Source organism: Cygnus atratus, chromosome 2 (assembly GCF_013377495.2).
Source record: "Cygnus atratus isolate AKBS03 ecotype Queensland, Australia chromosome 2, CAtr_DNAZoo_HiC_assembly, whole genome shotgun sequence".
NCBI lineage: Eukaryota > Metazoa > Chordata > Aves > Anseriformes > Anatidae > Cygnus > Cygnus atratus.
Window position 1 is genome coordinate 111432290 of NC_066363.1, and position 18450 is coordinate 111450739.

Consider the following 18450-nt stretch of genomic DNA (forward strand, 5'->3'; position numbering starts at 1 on the left):
ATCTTTCAAGTCGGTTCTGAATTCTTTAACCTAGACATACACGTTCCTTAGTGTGATATATTATGCCTCATTATTAGGGCTGTTCCTTACTTTATGCCACAAATCCTGTCTCCTGTAGCAAGTCCTATATATGTTAAAAATATGTGTATGCTCTTACGTAAACACACATGGTTTTGTTATGTTGTGATACCAGACTCTGAAAAATCAACTTCTAGCTCCTTTTGTAAGTTAGGTGTTCTTTTTTAGTACTTAATCATCCTGAACTGTGGTCCAGCATTTAGTAAACGTGGCTTTTTACTTGTGATTTAGAAGTTATTAAAAAAAAAAAAAAAGGCTTTTGTCATGTTACAAGCAGAAAAAAAGAAAACAACAACAAACATGAAAAGCCAGAAGTAACTGCAGCTTATCCATGGGTGCTAATGTGTTTCAAAGAGTCTAAGGGGAGTCTGAAGGGCTCCAGAAGGAGGAAATGAGTTGATAATAGTGTTTAATTAGAGGAAGCGAGGTGTGTTTTCTGATAACCTTTATCACTTTTTCTGATGGGATATTTGGCTTCTGTTCTTTGCTTGGCAGGCTGTCAGTGTGATGTCGGAGGATCCATCAGTTCTGCGTGTGCTGAACCCTTGGGTGCCTGCCAATGCAGAGAGCACGTTGTGGGGATGACCTGTCAGGAGTGAGTCAGACTGTCACAAAGAGCTTGTGCTTTAAAGTAGATCGTTTGAAACGGCCCATCGGTTCCTTGCTAGCTTTTCACATGAGATTCTGGATTTGTTGATAAATATGTTGGTAAATTGTGGTATTAGTTATACTAACTGCCTGGCAGTTTTCGTCTGTTACTCTAATGGGATGTTTTAACTCTGTTTCCTTGAATAACTGATACCTGTTTTGCAATCACATTGTGTATATATCAATATACCTGTATATATCAAGAGTTGCACCTTATCGTACAGCTGTAAAAGCCTCTGGAAAGAGAATTCTCATTCCGTCAATCTCATTTGCTGTCTGGAATTTATTAGCTACTAACAGGATTTCTCAGTAGATCAGTTCCCTTCTGTTGCTTTATTCTTTTAGATGTAGACCATACAGTGACTGGTAATTCTTTCAGATTACAATGGTGAGTGGGTGGAGGCTTCTTGCCAAAAAGTGTTGGATGTTGGGGTTATACTCAATGATGAACTACCTGGAAATATCATAAATTCATCAGGCTTTTTTAGCTTACATAGTTGTGAAATGAAAAATCATATCAGAATCAATTTGCTTTAGCTGTTGAGTGACATGATTTAGGCACATTGCCTGAAATGTCTTTACTCACAAATAAGTAGCAAAGGTTCAATCAATGGTTACATTTGTATTTTATACTGGCAAGAATACCCAAACTGACAATCAGAGCAAAAAAATAAAAATTTGGAGGAAAAGAATAGTACTTTGAATGCTTGTTCCTTTTTTTTTTTTTCTCCTTGAAAGGCCTGAACAAAACTATTTTTTCCCTGATCTGCACCACATGAAATTTGAGATTGAAGATGGAACTACCGTCCAGGGAAGGGGAATTCGGTTTGGCTATGACCCTCAGGAATTTCCTAACTTCAGTTGGAGAGGATATGCCCGGATGTCTTCTATACAAGTAAGCTGGTATTTTCCTCAAGGCTTTGGGGTGAAAACATAGATGTATGATATGTATGCCCCCCTTGTACTGCTATGTGTTTGCAAGGTCATGAAGAAACCAGAAGGACAGGATCTCACTAATCTGAACACTTTGGCACTGTATCACTGTTTGGTTTAGTGACTGTTGGCATTATTTAAAGTTGGTCATTGCTAGTGCAAATATGTTGTGTTCTTCAGAGACCTTCTTTGAGAGGTCATTTTGATTTTGTTTTTTTGGGGAGGTTGTTGTTGGCTGTATTATTATTATTTTATTTTTTTTTTAGGAATGCATTTTGCTGTAGGTTTAAAGCAAAGAACTAGTAGCTTTAAAGTCTCTAAGACTAAATGCAGAAATTGTTGTCGTGACAAGGACAGCAGAAGATTGATGTTTGGCTAAATCACATGGATTATAGAGTTTCATAGTAGTCTGTGTCAAGATTTTCAGGTTACATCATAGTGCCATGGTGAAACCTTCACACTTGCAACTTGTCTTGGGCAAGGAGGAGAAAGTCTCGAATTTATCAGGAATGATAACTTTACGTTACAGCAAACAAGAAAATGTGTGATTCAGTAAAACAAGATGCGAGCAGGAATGTTTCAGCAACATTAATTTTAGTCTCATGATAGACTACAAATAAAGCAAAACACAGCAGAGGGAGTAAGTACATTGCAGGAAGAGTCAGCATAATTTAATTGTGTGAGAAAGGACCTGTTTGATTTTGGACTGAATTGCTGAGCAAGTGAATCAGAATTTGAAAAGAGTAGATTTGAGCAATAAATAGGATTTGCTCATTTTTCTTAAAAGTTGTACTCTGATATTTGTAGTACTCCGATGCTGATTAGATTTTTTAGTCCACAGATATAGTTGTGTCCAGCCTCTGTAACCTATCCAAGGACTAACTGGTCAACTACAGACAGACATAAGCACATAACTGTTGTGCAAGTATAGTGATTTTCTTTCTGTTCTTTGCTTTTCACTCTTTCATCTTTTGTTTGTTTGTTTGTTTTTGTTTTTTAATCCCAGAGCCAATTTTGTGATTTTGCTTTTTTTTTTTTTTTGGCTTTTCAGAATTACTCCACATTCACACATGAAGGCAACTCTTTGGAAACTGTGCTTTCTTAAATTTCTGCGTTCTAACTCAAAATGCTTTTTGCATTTCATATCTACTTGGCATTTTGTAAAGAGGTATTGAAAGGGCTTAGTTTCTAATCCTGCTGAAAGTGTGCATTACTTTGCTCACCTGAATAAAGCTTTTCATTCATGTAAGTAATTGCCAGATCCAGGCCCTCCACAGTTAGATCCTTGCATAGATAGTCTTCATTCTTCATAGTTACATTCTTCTTTTCAAGAAACTTTCAGAATTTTCACATAGCTTTTTTGTGTCTTGCAGGACCCTGAAACACTCCTGACATTTCTTTTGTGGAAGGCAAATAGCACTACAATATCTACCACACAAAAAGCTAATGTAACACTTTTTGTGAAAATATTTTCATTAAAAAAATCAGGTGAAATAAACAGCCTGTGAGTGGTGTCCTATGCTGCTATGCTTCACCCATGCTGCTAACATGGGGGTCTCATTATAGACTGAGAAGCTAACAGTTTGCCTGAAGTTTCAAAAGCATTGGCAAGAGCTGCCTTGGTTTGTGATAGAGCTCAAATAATAAATTCTTCTCACTTTCTACTTTTTGCTTGAAACTGAGGACTGACATCTCTTCCTTCCTCATTACTCGTATGTCTTCTTTCTCTCTATTTACCTGGGTACTCTAGACTTTCCATAAAAGCTTAGAAACCATTTTGTGAAACTTTCTGAGGCATGTTTCTTTATATCTTTCATCTTTTCTGTTTTGTTCCTATCAATTTTTCAGGTGTTCCCTCAATGCCTGTCTTTTCTTTTCAGCAGTCACCCTTCTTCATTTAAAACAACAGTTGTAAAACCTTCCCCCATGCATCTGTATTTTCTGTTCTGGTCCACTGCCCTTCTGCAGTCACCAAGATTTTAGCCATTTAATCTCTGCAGATATCTCATCCCTATCATCTGTTGTATGTTCGTCTTTGCTTTCTCTATTGCATTTCTATTTAGAAAGTGGAGGTTTCTGTGATGATGACAGAATTTAATAATATGCTAAGTAGCATATGAGAGCTGGTACTCTATCATTTATTTTAGCTTTTAGCAGTAAGAGAAAATATGGCTTTGTGCCCCATTCTGACAGGTTTGCAATTTAGAAAACTTGTGTGCTTTTGGGGATGCAGAATGGACCATAGTGGTAGGGAACTTACTGTACCCGAAGCATCTTGGAATGGGACAGTGAGTGGATTATGATGGGTGAACTGGTGGGATTTGGTTTGTGATGGGAGCTTTATGATTTAGGATGGAAGGGAGGAAGCCAAACCCTTGAGACTGCACAAAGCCTATTTTTTTCCTAATCCACCAACCTTTGAACAAGTCTCTGCTGATTCTGTTGCTCTGCAGCTAAATGGGGGCTGTGTGAATTCATTCTCCTGTGGGCTTACTGCCAGTCCAGGGTTGATGTGAACTGTGTGGTTTCAGGGATGTCAGTTCAGCCCCAGGGCAAAAGAATCATGGTATCATACCTCTAAGGCAGTGAGGGATTTGGTAGAGGAGCAGAAGTTACAGTGCCAGTCTGAGATGTCTGCGTGCTGTGGAGCATTGTGTGTTATCTCAGACAAGGTATCAAGGGCCAGAATCACTGATCCTAATGTTTCCCTGCACAGGCAGGAAAAATACCAGTAAAATACTGTCCATGTTTCAAAGTGCAATATCAACATGCATATTAGTTAGGATTCCGTGTCTTTCATGGTAAGTTATTATTCAACAAGTGTTTTATTTTACAGGAGGTTTTGTTCCATATTCTCTTGTAAGCTGCTGGAGCCTTTCTTTTCTGTTATGGAGTATGTCTTTTGCCAAATGGTTTTTCTTTCAAATGGTTTTTCTTTCTCTGGGTGCTAGTAACAAATAATATACTTTCCTTTCCTCCTTTTTCCCTTTCTGTTTATTTTTCCCAGCCAGAGGTGGTTGTACCTGTCACTGTGGCTTCCCCTAAGCTCTTCCACCTAGTCCTCCGCTATGTCACCCTGGGTTCAAAAAGCTCTAAAGGGAAGATCTCAGTTGCTGAGGGAAAACATTTTGACACTAACTATACTTGTAAGTGAATTAATTTTCTCATTAGGCTTACCTGTCTTCATCTGTCGTACACAGCATTGCCATTCCAGCGTATACTTGTCTGCATGTGCATTTTTCTTGTAGGCATTTAGTCTGGTGCTTGCATGGCTTCTAACTGTTCCTCTATTCAGCACTTTATGGCTGTTTTTGTTTATTAACTTCAATTTTTCAGAATGAAGTGAGGATAACTTTGAATGTGGAAAAATCAAACCACTACTTATTTCGCATTATCCTGAGATACATTAACCCTGGAGGTGAATCGTTACCTGGCCGCATATCTGCCTGTCAATCTCGGCCTGAAGCAGGTAGGTACAACTCAACGGCACAACAGGTTAGATGAATGTTAGATTAGAGAAGCCTTTTCAAGAAGCAACTAACTCAGATTTGTAATGACGCTTAAAATGCATTGCTTTTAACAGTTTCAACGCTTTTGTGCTTTTCCTAATATATTTTCCTGTAAATGATGTGGCTATGTTTGCATGAAACTTCTGCTAACAGTAATAACCAACATTTGTTTTTTAAATGTTTGCCAAATTCAGGACTTCCAATTCTGTACTTGAAAGCTTTGAACTGCGTGTTTTATGAAGCTTTCAAAGAAGGGATAACAGCATTTATCTTGGTTCAGTTGCCTTTAATATTTCAGTTTAAAGGTGACTTCTGCCTTCTTTCCATGAATACTATTTATTTAATGATGAACCTAATCCACCAAATTAGCTCTGATGAGACCTCAACAACATGACTTGGTCCCTGGTAAAAGATAAGTACTCTATATCCTTGTTATGTCTCTGCCATTCAAATGATATGTTCAGAATTATCTCTTACGATGCCTAATAGTATCACGCTGCTGGGAATCAATGGTATTTAGTCATAGATCCTTCCAATAATTTGGAGAAGACAGAACTAAAGACATGACAGGTACCGCCCAGCAGAGGGGCAGCAGTTTATAGTCAGGACTGGCTTACATTGCTTGGGAGACAGGAAACCAGCCTGGAGCACAAGCTTTTGTCTTTGTCCATGGGCTTTCAAGAGGAAACCTTTGTGATTCTCTGTAGCATCTAAAATGTTATGAACCTCTGGTATTTGAAATATACAGCTGAAAGTTGCATGAGAACAGGCCTTGGGTCAACTGAAGATGTCTTGAGTCAGTGGAGAGATGTGTTGAATGGAAAATAATGGAAGAGGGAAGGGAAGTGAACATTTCAGAATATTACAAAACTGGCCATTACAAGGGAAAAAGTCTGCACTTCTGAATCAATTTGCTCAAGACTCATAAAAAAAAAAGATGACAATAATTACACAGCTCTGTAGCTTACTTACAATACATATTGTCAGAGGAGCACTGTCAGCTCCTATTATACCAAGTTTAATGGATTAAATCATAAGTCCAGAGTACCAACCAAGTAGAGACATTTTACACAGTCCCTTATTTTTTTATTTTTTTTTTTCTGGCAGGGGCTGCTCAGAGCAAAGAATTTGTCTTCCCACCCAGCAAGGAGCCAGCTTTTGTCACAATCCCAGGAAAAAGCTCCACAGAATCTTTCTCATTGGTTCCAGGAATGTGGATTGTCAGTATAATGGCAGAGGAAGTCCTCTTGGTAAGAAAACAATTGAAGAAAACAAGTGCTTGAAGGCTGTCATGATAATATTGCTCTGGAGTTGTTTGTCAGGAACAACCCTGGAAGCAATTGAAATTCAACATTAGTGAAAATAGTACAGTGGCAGAATATCATTATGAAAATATACAGTTCAGCCTCTAATTTCATTTTTCCTTCTCTGACTTTCATCTGCTCTAATTTTTCATGTGCTTACAGACTTTCAGTCTATCCAGAATCTGTACTTTCAAATGTTGAAGTAATATTAATATACAGCACAATTGGTTGATCATAAAAGTTCATAGAAATAAGTAATTCTTGCATATCACATAACATATCTAAAGCTTGGCTCAGCTACAGATGATCAAGCCCTTAGTTTTCTGGCAAAGATTCTTCAGAAAAATATTATAAGGTGGGCTTTATAATTAGCAGGTCACTTTCTAAATGTTTTTATCCTCCCGTCTTTACTCTCCTTCCACTTACTGAAAAATTTTCAGTGACAGCAGTTCTGAGAAGTTGCTATAAAAAGACAAAGTCTTTGAGGTGAGCGTTTATGGAAAACCTTAAAGATGCATGATCACAAAGATACTATACTGAAATTCATATGTATATTGTATATGGTTAACAAGTAGCTGATATCTTTAGTCATCAACCCTGGGGCTCTGTTAAATTTATGGAACGCCACGTAGAATGTTACTAAAGAGCTTGCAGCATATTTCTTGCTGAAAGTGACAGTACTATTGTGCCTGTCTTTTTTTTCTTTAATGCCTTTGAAAAGGAATTTGTTAATGATCTTAGCCCAGTATGTATTCATAAAAGAAAGTTTTTATAAATAAACTCCAATCTTTTAAGTTGAAAAGGCAGAGTAAAAATATACCAGCTTCTTGAAGCACAGCTTAATAGATTGAGGAATATTTTTATGAAGTCACCTGGGATACATGAATCTCCCTTGCAGACTCAAACACAGTTGAGTTGTCTGCAGGTGAATAGCGTACATGGGTGAAAACTGTGCAGAGCCAGCTGTGTATTACCGAGCAGTGCTTGTGCAACTCAAGCTTATACAAACTGATTCTTTTTTTCCACTCTACTGACTGTACCATTTGGCTTATAAAGCAAGAACAACTTTGGGCTAGAAGATCTGTGTTTCTTAGCTTTAAAGCTTAAGTAAGAGGGGCCTGTGCTTTTAGATTCAGAGGCTCTGGAGTTGACAAGTCCTGCAAGGCATAGATATAGTGGGGAACCTCCTTTATGAGCATCATCTTGTACAACACATGATGGGATAGTGGCTGCAGAGTTTCCCTGCTTACAGGGCAGCTGCCTTCAAACTGTCTCTGTGAAGATATAAACAGATTTACCATGACACATAAGGATGTTATTGGCCCATATAGCAACAAAAAATCTACATGTGTATTGGAGATATCCTCCATAAAAATTATTTGTGTGATTGGTTTTGTGCATTGCTACATTGTGAACTTCTGGAGAGGTTCCTTTTGTAATTTTCTGCATGGTCTTGCATTTGTTATATTTGTTCCTAGGATTATATGGTGCTGTTACCTAGTGATTATTATGAAGCATCCATCTTGCAGATACAAGTTACGGAGCCTTGCACCTATCCTGGACGTGTTTCAACAGAGAAGTCAGTATATATGCTATGGAATAAACCATTGCCTTGGATTATGTTGATATTATACTGCTGCAATTGAAAGCAATAATAATTCTGTGTTTTTGTTTTGTGTAAGCTGCTTGCTCTATCAGCATTTGCCATTGGGCAGATTTTCCTGTGTCCTCGGTTCAGAGGCAGCGTATTACAGACGTGGGGGAGAATACAGAAGAATACCTGTTCGACAGCCAACTCCTCATCAACCAGTGATGTCCCATATCAGTGGAAGAGAGGTGAGATTCCTGCATGTTAATCGCAGTCGCATTTGCACTATTAACTATAAACCTACTGGACTAAAACAGTGGTATATTCACGGCTTGGGATTTGCAGATCTGTAACAGGCTCTGTGCTAAGTTCTATATTTTATACTGATCTGTGTAAACAGATCAGTATTGGCAGATCTATACTGTGACTAGAGTGGATGTTTCACTCCAACAAAAGTATTTAATAAAATAAAAATCCCTGTGTTTTAGGCATACTGTCTAGTTCAGCATACTGCTTAATTGCAGCAGAAATGTCAAAATGGTTTGTGAGCAGTAATGGTGTGTGTATATAACTCCAAATTCATCTTTTTTTGTTTGTTTGTTTCTTAAATAGCTATACTTACGTAAAATATTTACTTCAGTAAAAAACAAGCAGATGCAAATATGATGCTGCTGTGGGTCCATTGAAAGAGAAACATGTTTCATGAAACCAAAAACTATACTAGAAGCATTTTAAAAAAAAAAAAAAAAAAAAGCTATTGTATCAAGTACATGATAATTAAATGTAAAGTGATTGTGTCCTCTGCTACTGTGTTCTGACAGTTCCTTTAAAAAAATGCCAACTACAACAATGATACTTAAATGCCATAGGCCCTGGTGCTTCATCACTGATGCATGTGCAAAACTTTACTGTTATGACTTATTGCAGTGAAGTCAGGATGGCTGTTGACAGAATTATATGCTTGTTGAAAAGTTCACAGCGTAAGGACACCTTGAGAAAAACAGCTTACATTTGAAAATAATTATATAGCCCACTGTAACAAAAACCTCTGTAACCACAGCGCTCTTCATGCAACTACTTCAAAGTATCTTCTGTAAAATATTACTTTAATCAACTTGCACAGGTAAACTAAAAGAAAAATCTGATGTTTCAGAAAGTGGCAATGGCTATTTCCTGGAGATAATGCTCTCATTCTTTGTAGGGAATCAGTATAAAGCGCTGCAGTAGTAGGAATTCTGTTCGTGGAAATGGTTATTCAGTGGAGAATTAAGAGTCAATTTTGATTTGTTTTTTAAAGATAGCTTAGTGATGAGGGTGACAGTTTTTTAGGAACATCAGATTTTCCTCACTGATAGTTTATACTGCCAAGAATAGAAATAATAAGCCTCGTTTCCTAGCCTTATCTTGCAGATCTGCTGTTATCTTCCTAGAGCTGTTATAATGGCAGCTGTTTCCTGGATCTGGTTGACTCTTACTAGTGGACAAACTGATTATTTATAAGCACTGCTTCCATTCTGCTGAATTGTTTTTTGCTGAGACAGCGCAGGGTTGGCCCTAGACTAATGAAGACCGGTTAGCTTGCAGGGCAGGAAAAGGGAGCTTCCTGCAAGAAAAATCTAATTTAATTTTTTTTTTTAAATGATGCTTGACCTAGGTCAATTTACAGATGACCATAAATGTTCCTCAAGTCGGTCGCTATGTTCTAGTTTTTGAATATGCCAATGAAGATGACCAGTTATACACTGCTGAGGTAAAAATAAATAGCCCTGGACCTGTCACAGAAGGCAGAGTGAGAATATACAGTTGCAAATACAGGTAAGAATTTCTGAAATGGTTAAATAACCATTTAGAATATAATTATACTTTTTATATATTGGAATCCATTTTACTGCTGTTATGTTGTTCAAATTTTAGGGTGATTTAAAAGCAGATACATAATTCTTTGGGTATTGTACAGATTTTTAAGTCTGTGCGGTCAGCACATTAAATATTGCTACTGCTTTAGTGATTTTTTTCTGTACAAAGGGGTTTTTATATACACTTGTAAATCCTTATAAGCTATTAATTATAGAGTCCAGTAGCAGAGCATCCAGCAGCTCTGTTGGCTGCAGATGTTTGCACTGTTTATGCTTGTTTAGTTAAACGCATGTCTGAGGGTTTTGACTATAAAAAGAAAAAAAAAAGTAGCAGCCAGTTTTGCAAGAGTGTTTCCACCCCTCTAACAAGATTTGCTGAAGCAAAGGTATGTTTTTCTCTGAAATTTTGAGTAGGCCTCAAGCCCTATGTTTCTTTATCCTTGTTGACTACTGAGGTTACTGCAGATGTTCCAGAGATTTTGTCTGTCATAAGTGAGATTGTCTTTAACGCTTGAGCAATTCAGAGTATGACTCAAATTAGGATTGTGATCCCGCAGATGTTTGTGCCCCTAGGAGTGTCAGGGGGCTACTGACATGCATCATTTTTTTCCTGTGAGCCAAGTGTTTGACAGATTGTAGACTTAGGGATATTCAGGATTTTCATCAGCATGTTTGTGATACAGAGCAGAACTATATGACCTTGCCAGGTCACTGCTCTTAAAACTCTTTTTTTTTTAATTAAACACATTTTATGGACTAATTCTGAACTTGTTTGCATGTATGATATGTTAAAAGCTTGCTTGCGAAAAGACAAAGAAAGCCTTTGCTACTTTAATGTAGCAATGCAGTAAATCTCTTCTGCTGCCATTCTGCATGAAACTAATGGTGACATTGCAAGCAAGTTGCTGTGTTATCTTTTCTGAGCAGGAAGATACATGTTTGTGAAAAAAGAAAACAATCAAAACTGCATAATGAAGTTTGTCATAGAATTATGAATAAAGTATGCCAGGTCTACTTATAGCTCTATCAGATTGATTATTCCCAATAAAACATTGGAAGAAAATGGATCCCAGATTCAGAGACATACTTAGTTGCCCAGTTTCTAGTGAAAATCAAATGAGAGAGAGCTATATTTTTCTTAAGTGTCCTTAGCCCTGAGATGTACTTATTTCTGAGCTGTGCTCTGAACAACAGTGAAACTATCACATTCTCTGATTCCTAGAGGAGAAACAGAGTTTTATGGTAATTACAGCTTCTCACCCACAGCATGCTGGCTAGCTTTGCTGAGCAGAAGAAAGAAAAGAAATAAGCATCTTGTATCATAGAACCATAGAATGGTTTGGGTCAAAAGGGACTTCTAAAGATCATTTAGATCTAACTCCCCTGTCATGGGCAGGGACATCTCTCACTGCATCAGGTTGCTCAAAGTCCCGTCTAATCTGTACGTGACTTCCTCTTTTAGCAAAAGGGAAATGTTTCTACTTTTGGAAGGCTGTAGAGATCATGCTCCCTGGGCAAGGCAGAGTCCCAAGCCTTTAGTAAGATTCTTCCTCTTAGTATATGTTTGTCTTAACTAAAGATGCGCAGCTGATCAAAGGTAATTGATAAGAGGCACAGACCTACATCGCAGTGTACCGCTAGCAGTAGCTCAACTGGAGAACTAAACTAAGGTCAGGAGGTTTGGACTCTGTGTAGGCAACCTACAAAGGGCAAGCCACATTTTGTATGTGGTGCTTCCTTTGCCTCTGTGGTGAGGATACTGCATTCACCAGTGGCCAAACATAGTTGTTACTTATGATCCAGCAGAATGACTGGGTACCCGTGGTGAGGCTAACTAGGCCTCAGCTGAGCTACACAATAGCACAAACAACATGGCAATGCCAGGAGGCTAATTTTTAACCCTGCTTTCTGTCTCAGTTTCCTTTGTCGCAGTGTTGTTGTAGATGACAGAAATCGTATTGCAGCCTATGATCTTCTAGCAGATACAAAGATACATCTTAAGGCATCATCAATTAATTTTCTTCTGGTAAGTTTCTATTTTCTTTTCCATTTGTAATATTTATTCCTCAAATAGGTAAAGAGATGTACTTTTCTCCTTATGTTCACATGCTGTATGGTGGTGTGTGAAAGGGTGTATATTAGATGCTTGAAGATGTTGGTTTGTAGATAGCGAATACTGAGTCAAACAAGAAAGGCAAATTCCTGTGTATCTTTATTATCTTTGATCTTGGCAAGGGTATTTCCAACTCTCTAATGCTTTATTTCAGTTCCTCTCTCTTTTCTACATGTAAACTTTAATTGAAAAATATGCTGGTAGCTTTTTTCTTAATTGCTGTATTTTATGCCTTTCCCTTTTTTTTCTTTATATCTTCAAAACACGGGCATTTCCTGTGTCTCTTACAAAATTTCAGATAATAAATGTATTCATTTTAGAAAAGATAGAACTTTTAAATAAAAACTTTTGAATAAAAAACCTTCACTGCCATCTTTTGGCCCACACTAGTAATACATTTTTCTAGATACTGATTTTTTTTCCTAAGTTGTTTCAGTGTTTACTATTTTAGAAACACTAGGCCAGTTACACAGTTGGTTTAAATCTAAAGTTAAAACCAAACTATGAACACAGAGTAGTTCCATGGCACTGTTAGGATTAGCAACTGATGCATACTTTCTTCATTTCCTGAGGCAGTGTTCAGTGTGAACAAATAGCATTTAAATTGTGTGGTAGCTCCCTGTAGTAGTTGTTGTGCTTAACAAGATCCATACCCAAAGGATATTGATATTATTAGGCTGTATCTCCACATATGGAAGTTTCATGATAATATTTTGTCTTCCAAATTACAGTTTCCTTTTTCTAAATGACTTGCTTCAAGATTGAGACACAAAAAAATATTTCCCTGCATTAAACGTAAATGCTGCACTTACCAAAAGATGAGAATGAGGAAAAGAAGAACTTCTGTTGTATGGACACTATCTATGGAGTCAGGGTCCCAGCAGCTTTGGAGTTAAAGACCCCCTGTTGTACAGAACAGAGAGGCAAAGGGGAACCACCCTCAGTGCTGGCGTTCAGAAATCAGGTCTAAATAGTAAAGGGGGAATGGGATTGTTGAGGTCATCTTTCAAGAGCGGCTCTAACGACTTTATCTCAGACAGATGCAAATGAGCTGTCTAAATCCTAATGATGTTCCATGATAACTTTTTAGCTGCTCTGAAAGTACAGTTCAGATCTTCAGAGTCTACCCTTGTTCTGCTGCAATAGGCTGGTGTCCTGTGGGTCATTACAGGCAGGAGAAGCACAATGCTTGCTGCCCAGAAAAAGGGATTTTTGGCACTCTGCCTTCTAGCTTATAAAGGGTTTATATTCCCTGCTCGCTTATGCTAAAACACAAGTTGAGCTCCTTTATGACTGCTTCTAAAATGAATAGCTTTGCACATTAATGCATTCTCCCTATGCAATTGCTATTTATACTAATATGTAGTGCTAGTTATCATTATCAAGTGCTTTTTTATTTCCTTTTCAAGTAGTTCACACACACATTTTGTAACCTGCAAACTTACCTGTAACTTACGTATTTTGGAAGTGCAGGTAATATCTTTTTATTGGCACTAACTGTTGTGTCTACCTAGAAGCCTTGCCTTATGTCAAAAAAAAAACCAAACCACCAAAACCAAAAACATATGAACTCTCAAATTTTTTTAAACTGAATTCTGAATCCGTTGAGAGAAATCTCATAGTCACCAAAACTCATTTCTAAGGACTTTGTGTGAATAAATATTACCGTCTTGCATTTCAGAAGGACTAGGAATTCCCCCAGGGTCCGAAAGTCTTAACAACACTCATGAGGGCTTTTTCCTCTGGCCCTTGTTCTGTATAATCTTGTTCACCCTTGGCTAGCTTTCGACCCTGCAAGCTGGTCTTCTGTGATTCCCATTACTATACGTATACTTGCATTTTAATTTATTTAACTTCCCAATAGCCAATGTTCCCCTGGGAAGGACAAAAAAATACTTTAAATACTGAGGCATTCAGGTGCAGGTAAGTAAGGATCCAAAACTGCTCGCAAAGTCCATGACAGTACATGGGTTGGGACTTAGATCTCCCTATACTAACATTAGGTTACGTTGTTCCCCTTTCAGGCTTGGCCCTATTATTTATTTTCAGTATTAATTGCTAAATGTACCTTGTGCTTATTTTCCAGCACAAGGTTTGTATTATATCAGCTGAAGAATTTTCTCCAGAATATGTGAATCCTAAAGTACATTGCATAGCTGTTTACAGGAGTACCCATGATGGAAGGTAACTTGCTTGTTGTTATCCTTTATATTTTCTGAAAAAGACCCTCAGAGAGAGACTAAAGTGAATTTTAATGCTTTTCAATGAACCTTTGCTTGGTGACTCAAAGGTGGTTTGTTGACCACTTTTACAAGGTAGCATTTGTAAAAATAAAAATAAAAAAAAAAATAAATTGTACTAATAATTAAAAGCTGAAGTGTTAGTGTTAATCTACCAACATTCCACACAGTCTGTCTAATATTAGCCTTTCCCATCTGAACTACCGAGTGCTAATGCATTAGAATACACAAGTATTTCACATGCTTTCCAGTATAATAGGTGTCCAAGCTGGAAAAACATTGCTGTTTCTGTGGTAAGCCATGAATTATCAGGCCTGAAATACTCACTGTTCTGTTTGGATTTTCATTCTGCATGTTGCTGCTTCACCTGGTTCAAAATGGCTTTAATTTCTAATTGGTAAGGCAATGAATTTCCTTTCAGGTATCCCAAATTCACAAATCCACCAGCAAAATGTGGCAGCCCCAAACTACCCACCGTGTAAACCCCTTCTTCACAAACAAGAATTCCCTTCCCCACCTCATTGTGGATCCTGTATGATAGGTGATGCTAAGTGTGCCCTCAGCATTCATTACTCACAGCAACACTAGGTGATCCTTCCCCTCCTCCTTTATACTTGTGTAGTACCAGTAGTTACAGTACTCATATGCGGTTGGGTCAACACAAGTCAATGTCCCCTTGTTACTGAGAACATTTGAACCTAAATGTTCTCTTCCCTATTAGTCAGTTCCAGGTTCTGCAGAGCACTTGCTCCATCCTGTTGGAATTCTTCTCTCCAAATGTTTCGTTCTTTGTGCCAGAGAGGAAATATCATTCCAGTTTCTGAATTAGGAAACATTTTCAATTCCTGTTTTACTTCCCTGTATGTCCTTGTGATTCTAGTCCTAAGTTTTGTTTGTTTTTCTTTTCCCCCCAACTGATCTGACAATGAAGGGAGCCTCAAAGTAAAAGTAAATGTCATTTGCAACACTTCAGAGGCAGAAAGAATTAGCAACTAGGTCTAATAGTTTTCCAGATGGTAGTTGCTAATACAGTGGTTGAACTGAAATAGAGAACAGAAAAATCTGGATATTAAACTGGATAAAAGCATGTGACTGCACTTGACTTGCAAGCATGTATAGCATTGAATTGCAGCTTTAATTCTCCTCCCGTTCAGAATCTTACAACTGAGAGCAGCTTTCTAACACTGAAGATACTTGTCCTCTCATGAAAGGCATTTTGCATTCCTGGGTATTTGTACTCTGAGTAAAATGGGGAAAGGAGGCTGGGTGAAAAGCATGATATAAAATCAAGCTAATGTAGATATACGTACCTTTTACTTTGTTGGGTTTTGTTTTATTTATTTATTTATTAATTTATTAAATTGCTTGCTGTACTTGCATAGTTTACTGTATATTTATGTTCTGTTATTAAGACTGTTATCTGGCAGCATTTTTGCTTTCCTGAAAGTGTTTAGTGTTCACCAAGTTGAAAGATTCAGAGTCTTGGCTCAGTTTAATAGTATTATAAGTGGATGCTGCACGTGGTTTCCCACACAAGCCTGGCAAATACATCTCAGTCCTGGCCCTGAAATGTATTTGCCATTCCAGTTCTGGGCCTGTCTTGAGCTGTCATTGTCTGCTGAATACTTACAAGAAGTGAATAAATACTAGCATAAAACCCCCAAATAACATTTTCTCCTGCAGTCTTGGAAACTACTTCTCTCAATCAAGTTCTTCAGAATTAAATATACCAAGGAAGAAATAGTTAAAAACAACAGTGGATGAAATGGGATGTTTTCAGGGAGCACTGTTATTTATTTTGGCATCAATTCTACAAATATTTGAGTGTATACTTAACTTTTAAGTACTTAAGTAGTCCCACTGGCTTCAATGGGAAAACTTGCATGTTTAAGGGATACACCTACATAAATATTTGTAGAACTGAAATTTCAATGTCGGTACAGATTCTGGTGAATGTAACTAACTGGATTCACTGACATTTATTTAACTGTATTTTTAACACCTTTGGTTTCCTTAGCAAACTCTTTTTATTGAAACTGTTCAGGTTATGGAAATTTTGAGTGAATAAAAGCAGTCATGTACATTTTCCCCTCTGTGAGTTAGATCTATACCTCTTGTTTTCATTTATTGATCATTTCCATAAAATTCCAAAGAGTAACAGTGGTTACTATTGTGTTAATTAATTGTATTACATTCTAATATGTTAACTTTTGCGAGTTGACTGTTTTTTTTTCTTTCATGATGCTTAAGGAATGCTCCTGACCACAAGAGTAATTAATATAACTCTTGTTTTTAGCGTAACATGCATTCCATCAGTGTATGAAACTCCACCAGCGGCTTTGGTTTTGGATGCATTCAGGGATGGGAAAATTTCTGAAGTACAAAGGAATATACTCCATGATCCACTGAGTGCCCCTTTACCTTCTGACTCAGTTAATGGAGTCATCTTGACATCACCACAGGTAGTTCACATTTTGAAAATACTGTTTCCTAAGTCACAAATTATGCTCTTAGTAAAGGTAAATAGATCAAGCATTCTAAGAGAATCAGAACTAATTTATATGATCAAAACATTGCAGATTGACTAAGCCACACAGATAATATACAGAAACAGAAACAAAAATGCCAGCTTCTTTCTAAACCTGTAGTAGTCTCACAGACTGCAGAAGTGCATTACATATACTTGTCATGTGAACAGATAGGAGCATGCAGAGGTAATGACATACCCTTTGAAGATATTGTTAACTTCCTGAGAAATGCTAAGCCCCCTCTCTTCTGTTGCAACTAAGCAATACAGAGCACAGTTCATGAAATGATGAATATTTCACAAAACATATATACTATGAGAGCTGTTCTTGCTTCTGCAGAACCAGATTACCATGAGTGGCAGAGTGCCCCAGTTGGGCAGATACGTATTTGTGCTACATTTTTATCAGCCAGCACATCCAACGTTCCCTGTGCAGGTGCATGTGAATGCAGGACGTGTGTGGTCAGGTAAGCTTTCAAATTTGATTTAACTTCTTTCTCCTCTCAGCTTTTTGGCACAGAGGTCATTATTTGGCATTATGCTTTTTCTTCTAGGTTCCATCAATGCTTCATTCTGCCCTCATACTTCTGGCTGTCGGGTTCAGGTGATTGCAGAAAAACAAATTGAGCTTGACATTTCTGAACCTGAAGTCTCTGTTACAGTGATGATACCTGATGGAAGAATGCTGGTTTTGGTAAGTTTATTGCATAAACATACCTGGAAATATTCTTCTCAGCTTCACCAGCCATTTAGAGATGATTTTAAATTATCAATTTTCAAATTTTCAAAATTTTAGGATCTTGTACACTAGTTTTGTTTTTACTTTAAATTTTAAGATATTATGCAGTATTTTTATCGTATGCTGCTTGTATTGTAAGCTCTGGGAGATAGATAATGAAGTATATTTTCCTACCCTTTTGCTTAAAGTGTTAGCATTTTTGAGAAAATCAAAAATTCATAATGAAGTAACATTTAAATACATAAATGCCTTAGCTTGTTTCTTTTGTTTTTCTCTGAAATGTACAATCTAGCTTTTTTGTTGTTTTAAGGAAAATGTCTTAGTTGTTCCAGCAGACAACTACAGTTACAAAATTCTTGACAAAAAGACTGTGGACAAGTCATTTGATTTTATCAGCCAATGTGGAGGAAACAGTTTTCATATTGAGTAAGCATCACTTTCTGAAAAACTGAGCAAGCTAGGATTTAATATTATTTTCACTCCGTATTAAAGAAACGTGTAAAATCCCCATCGCTCTGCTACATTAAAACGCTTTTCATGGCTTATGCTGGCCTGTTAATTTTCCATGAGTCATTTTTGCATGACTTTCTATTGTAAATGAAATGTAAGGGTAGAGTGTTATTGCTCACAGTACAAAAGAGGAAAATCTGTGTCATCTTTCTGTCTTTGGTATTTCCATCTTTGGTATTTCGTATTTTGCTTGGCATGTCTGAACTGATAAGACTAATATGAGCACCTCTTTGAAAAAAAAAATCTTACCTACATGAGCCACTTACTACTAATGTAATTACTTTATGCGTATCCTTGCATGTGTACTGATGCCTTCCATATTTCAAAGAATTGTTTGAAAGACAGGACCCCAATTCACTGAACCACTGCAAAGCATTCTCACAGCAGTTTTCAAGTGGCATTACT

General features: G+C 37.3%; 1 protein-coding gene across 5 annotated transcripts in view; it reads left to right on the top strand.

The window, feature by feature from the left end:
* LAMA3 (laminin subunit alpha 3) overlaps window positions 1-18450 on the top strand; it is a 114623-nt gene that overhangs the window by 41406 nt on the left and 54767 nt on the right. For 3 of the 5 annotated variants that reach the window (XM_035564064.2, XM_035564066.2, XM_035564067.2), the window contains 13 exons: window positions 574-673; window positions 1465-1621; window positions 4667-4805; window positions 6276-6418; window positions 7951-8051; window positions 8155-8308; window positions 9715-9875; window positions 11834-11942; window positions 14116-14213; window positions 16566-16731; window positions 17137-17263; window positions 17351-17490; window positions 17846-17961. In XM_035564064.2, the coding sequence (XP_035419957.1) occupies window positions 574-673; window positions 1465-1621; window positions 4667-4805; window positions 6276-6418; window positions 7951-8051; window positions 8155-8308; window positions 9715-9875; window positions 11834-11942; window positions 14116-14213; window positions 16566-16731; window positions 17137-17263; window positions 17351-17490; window positions 17846-17961 (1711 nt within the window). Of the gene's footprint in view, window positions 1-573; window positions 674-1464; window positions 1622-4666; window positions 4806-4995; window positions 5129-6275; window positions 6419-7950; window positions 8052-8154; window positions 8309-9714; window positions 9876-11833; window positions 11943-14115; window positions 14214-16565; window positions 16732-17136; window positions 17264-17350; window positions 17491-17845; window positions 17962-18450 lie in introns of all 5 variants that reach the window. The other 2 variants (XM_035564065.2, XM_035564068.2) reach the window with 1 other exon arrangement.